Source organism: Lolium perenne, chromosome 4, assembly GCF_019359855.2.
Source record: "Lolium perenne isolate Kyuss_39 chromosome 4, Kyuss_2.0, whole genome shotgun sequence".
NCBI lineage: Eukaryota > Viridiplantae > Streptophyta > Magnoliopsida > Poales > Poaceae > Lolium > Lolium perenne.
This window is the reverse complement of record NC_067247.2, coordinates 254,655,647-254,660,266: the sequence shown is the minus strand read 5'-3', so window position 1 is coordinate 254,660,266 and position 4,620 is coordinate 254,655,647. Positions and strand designations below refer to the sequence as shown.

The window sequence follows — 4,620 nt, the reverse complement described above, 5'->3', positions numbered from 1 at the left end:
GAATAAGAGTTTCAAAAGATGTTCACCGGGTCGAAAAGGTATATTTATGGATTCATAAATTTTTTGAGGGAGTTCATAAAAAGATTTTTGATTCAAACTAAAAAGTGTTCACGGGGTTCAAAATAAGTAAACCGGAGTGTTTGCACAAATCTTCATGGGTTTAAAAATATGCTGATCGGAGTAAAAAGTTCAAGGTAGTTCACATGTTATTTAATAACTAGTTTAAAGAAAAATCTTGTTCACAGTTTGAGAAAACGTTCACGGTTTGACATGCGTGCATATGTTCTTGGAGGACAAAAATGTCTTTCCGATTAATAAGCTGATGTTTAGAAATAAATAGGAATTTTATATGATTTTCGAGATTTATCAAAAGAATCTGGATTTTTTTACACCTTGTGCCATTTACATCACAAATTCCATATTTCAAGTTTATATAGGTTCTCCGAAAAAATGCTGAAAAAGACAATGCAGCTAAGACAAGGTGCGGAAATAGTCGAACAAGGGGTTCTATTTAAGGCTTTAAGTGTCAACGAATGCGTTGGAGTGCTCTCCACCCCCATTAGGCCGCATGCAACCGCCACCGTAGCTTTCACCGCCTCCTTGATGCCTCGCTACGCCGCACTCCTCAACCGCAACTCACCGCCTGTCCAATGCCTCGATGGCCTCCCTCTAACCCTCCATACCCTCTCGCCTTTGCCACCGGTAAACCCTCTGCGCACCGAAACCCTAAAAACTCCTTGGTGGCGAGCTTCCATCACCCTAACCCTAAGTTATATTACTCACCTCTGCGGCTAGACCTATCATCTATGTCTCCATCTCCGTCTAAGGTGAGTTCTAGGCATCGCCTCGTCAGCCAAACCACGTCTAGTTGTGTCGTCCCGGCCTCTAGCAAGGGGTGCGGTCTTTTTCTTCCTCTCCAACGACTTTCTTCCTCCCCGGCCACACCTAACCAGGCCGGCCCAACTACCGCGCAACCAAAGAAGAGGAGTATGCGTTTTGGTGATAATGGGCTCTGTGAGAGCGCCAAATAGGCTTTTCCTGAACTAATTCGGGCCAAGCCCGCTTGTCGGAAAGGGGTATGCGGTGGCGCCGAGAGTTGCCGCTAAAGGCGGCATCTAGCATCTCCCTCTTTCCTCGTTCGCACCCGCTTCGGCGTGGCATGCCCATCGGAATCCGGATTGGATTGGATTGCATTCCCCCATTCGCACCCCTGCTCGCGATCGCAATCGCAATCGCGATTCTTCTTGTCTCTATCCACCCGTTCTCGCGTAGTACCTGATGAGATTTATTACGAGTAGGCTTCGCTAAATATACAGCGCCGCAATTGCTGCTGCTACTAGTAAAAGAAACCGCGCCGCCCGCCCAGCAAGATTAAACAAACCGCGCCGCCGTCCCAAGCAAATCTCGTCCGCCCCTCGTAGTAATTTCTCGCCTTCTCCATCGAGTTCGAACCGCGAGATCAAAGAACAGATGTTCCCAAAGCGAGCTACGACCTCGCAGTAATCTTGGTTTGGTTGGAATCAATCTCTTAAATCAAAAGGAAATAAGGGGACAAGGATCTTTTTTGACTGATCGGCCGTCCGGTCGCCGGCCTCGGGCTCCGATGGCGGCGCCGCCGTCGCTGGATTACTGGCGGGGCTTCTTCAACGGCGCGCGCGCCAGCATCTTCGACACCATCGACGCCGCCATCCGGGTCGCCGCCGCCGACTGCCCCGACGCCCTCCGCGCGCGCCGGGACGCCATCGCGCACCGCCTCTTCACCGTCCTCCCGCCGTCGGAGGAGCCTGCGGCCGCGACGACGGCGGTCGCCGGGCCGCCGCCCACGCTCCCCGAGGGTTCCGGTAGCGTACCCAGCCTCTGCAGCTCCGATGGCCCCGCCGTGCCCCATCGCCGCGACGGCCAAGACCCCGTCGCCGCGGAGGTCTTCCGCGTCAAGGCCGCCCTCTCCAGCAACCAACAAATGGTTCTCGCCGCCCCTGACATTTGTGTTGGTCTTACCGAAATAGTACTGTTACTGATTGCATTGCCTGCGTCTTCTTTTCTTGCAGTCCGAGGACGAACTGCTCCAGCTGCTCTTGAAGCTGCAGCAGTTGAAGCTCACGGTGGACACCATCAAGGTAAGATCGGACGAAACCTTTTTCTTTTTTGGTTTTGAGGTGCTTGATGACTTTCCTCCATAACTCTTGTTGTTCACATATATGAACTGAACTGATCATAGATTACTGAGATTGGCAAGGCCGTGAAACACCTTAGGAAGCACAGCTCAAAGCAGATTAGGCAACTCGTGCGATCCCTCATAGAGTAAGCTTGTGTTATTCTTCTCTCTTGTGTAAAATTTGCTAAATTTCTAGTATTGACATCTTCAGTGCTATGCTTGAGCCGCATTGCAGAGGCTGGCAGACTATAGTTACTGAATGGATGTCCAATGAAGCTGCCATTGTAGGTGAGGATCGATGAATGCGAATTCAATGCTCCTTCCTTATAATTGAAATCCATTTAACGTTTACTGTTGGTGGGGAGTTGCCTAACATGATCTTGCTGAAACAATCACAGATCATACTCCGCAATCGATGGATTCTTCTTGCCTTGAGCAGGAAGAAGGAGGGCTCCCTTCCCCTCCCATGGATGAGGCAGCTCTTTTCGACACACTGTGTGGTTCCATAGAGCTATCTGAGGTACCGACCATTTGGACATCTATTTCTGTTTCCTCAGGAAAACCACCAGCTTGTTAGTTGTTACTCGTTTCGTTTAGTGCTGTTGGAATTTCATACGGCTATGTGCGCGATCTGACGAAACTCCCCATCTTTGCTTCCGCTTGGAAACTTGGTTTGGTTTCGAAGTTCTTCGATGAAATGGATGATGATGGAAGTGAGTAAATGCACTTCCTCGATTCCATGCTATCATTGCTTTTTTTTTTTTTTTTGCTATGCATTGTATTAACATAGTTGCTGCCCTGTAACTTTCTCTGTAGACATTAAAACTGATGCCAAGGCGGGCGAACAACAATGTCCGGCAAACCAAGAGTCTATCAAGAAGGAGCTTCCTGTCAGCCAGCAGTATGATCCAGTGCAGAACTGGAGGCTTGATCAGTCTGCGGTGAGGAATTCACGACTGTGTGGACCTTCCGGTGGGCAAACAGGGCAGCAATCCGTCACCCAGGCACAAGACAAGCCTTCAAATGCAGCATTTGGGCCAGGCAGACCACAGATGTTGCATTCTGAGATGGTTGGTTCTGAAATGAGGCCTAAGCAGCTGCAAGATATCTCGGTGCCTCAAACTCGAAGAAGGCCAAAACCAAATACGCCTAATGTAAGCATACTGTGTTTCTGAACAGCTATATATGCAATCATGTGATGTTTATGCTTTTGTTCTGAACATTTCACTGGTTGTAGCAACCGTCGACTCCGCATGATCAAAGCTCATTCCGGGCGAAGCTGGAGCTTGCAAAGAACGCCAAGCTCGAAGCTACAAAGCGAAAGCTTCAAGAAGGTCATGAAGTCAGTAATGGTATGCGTGTCTTCTATTCGAAATCTTTGCAGCACTGTGAAAATTTACTGCATAGCCTAATCTTGGGTCCAGTTTTTTGTATGTCTTTTTATATGGATGAGTGTCTAGGATCAAAATTGACTTGTCGGTTGTCATTCGATATCCATGTGATCGGTACTGACACTAATTCAACACAAATGCAGCGAAGCAGCAACGAACAATACAAATGGTGGATCCGCAGAACCTGCCAAAGCAAGGTAACCGGAGCTTACAACCGAATGGCAAGGCAAGGAACAATGGCACCGGCAACATTCGGAATCGGCCTGGCATTCGTCGCTGATTCAATCAAGCTTCACCAAGTGTGGATGTCCCCATCTTCAATTCCATCAGGCTTCACTTAGTGTGGGTGTTACCCGTCACCTTTATGTGCTCAGCACCGAACATGACAACAGTAATGCTTCTCCCAAACTTCACATCACCAGGTAGAGATGCATTATTGTCGCGCCCTAATAGCCTTGTGACATAAGTGGCTGGGTAAAGTGCTCAATTAACTTGTAGGGGCAGCACATGATGTAGTTCGACATGCTAATACCTACTTGATATGCTACAAGGTTGCTGGTCTGGATGCAAATGCTATTTCTTTGATCCGGTTGCAGATGCTGTTCTTTGTGGAGAACAGGAGACGGTCAGCTCCCTCCTTTCCTATCTGAAAGGCGTTTGGCCTTTGGGCTTGGAGTAAATCCTTTGACTCTCATGGCTCAATGGTAGTGCCAAACAAATGCATGTTTTGGAGGCAAGTATTTCTTGTGCAGTTCCATTCAAAATTCTAAAATAGGTGCTAGTCAGCTTGACTGTTCCTTTTAGCGGTCGGCTTCACAGTTAAGCCGCGGCCACCGTATATGATGTGGAGATGGGAACACACTGAACCATGATTCTGCCCAACTAGGCAAAGTACCATTTGCTTGTCAGTTGTCGCCGTGTATGGCTATGTTTGTGCTGTCGCTCTTCAGTGGTACCCGATGGCACCTGGCCCATGCCGTGGCACCTGCTCTTCAGTGGTACCCGATGGCACCTGGCCCATGCCGTGGCACCTGTGGTCCACCTACTCGTACTCGTGAGAGACGCCAGTCTCGT

At 48.9% G+C, this 4,620-nt stretch overlaps 1 protein-coding gene across 1 annotated transcript; it reads left to right on the top strand.

Moving 5' to 3' along the window:
- The first annotated feature begins 1,146 nt into the window (after positions 1-1,146).
- LOC127332223 (probable mediator of RNA polymerase II transcription subunit 26b) lies at positions 1,147-4,131 on the top strand. The gene is made up of 9 exons (XM_051358497.2): positions 1,147-1,963; positions 2,049-2,117; positions 2,219-2,301; positions 2,391-2,443; positions 2,554-2,675; positions 2,841-2,868; positions 2,972-3,309; positions 3,393-3,507; positions 3,690-4,131. The coding sequence occupies exons 1-9, from the start codon at positions 1,604-1,606 to the stop codon at positions 3,824-3,826; spliced, it is 1,305 nt and encodes a 434-aa protein (XP_051214457.1). The 5' UTR covers positions 1,147-1,603; the 3' UTR covers positions 3,827-4,131.
- Positions 4,132-4,620: the final 489 nt, after the last annotated feature.

What these genes read in the sequence shown, in the direction of transcription:
- LOC127332223 (XM_051358497.2), top strand. Translation starts at nt 1,604, where the DNA reads ATGGCGGCGCCGCCGTCGCTGGATTACTGGCGGGGCTTCTTCAACGGC. An exon ending in TCACGGTGGACACCATCAAG is followed by an intron (nt 2,118 to 2,218) that starts GTAAGATCGGAC and finishes AACTGATCATAG; the next exon opens with ATTACTGAGATTGGCAAGGC. An exon ending in CAATGAAGCTGCCATTGTAG is followed by an intron (nt 2,444 to 2,553) that starts GTGAGGATCGAT and finishes AAACAATCACAG; the next exon opens with ATCATACTCCGCAATCGATG.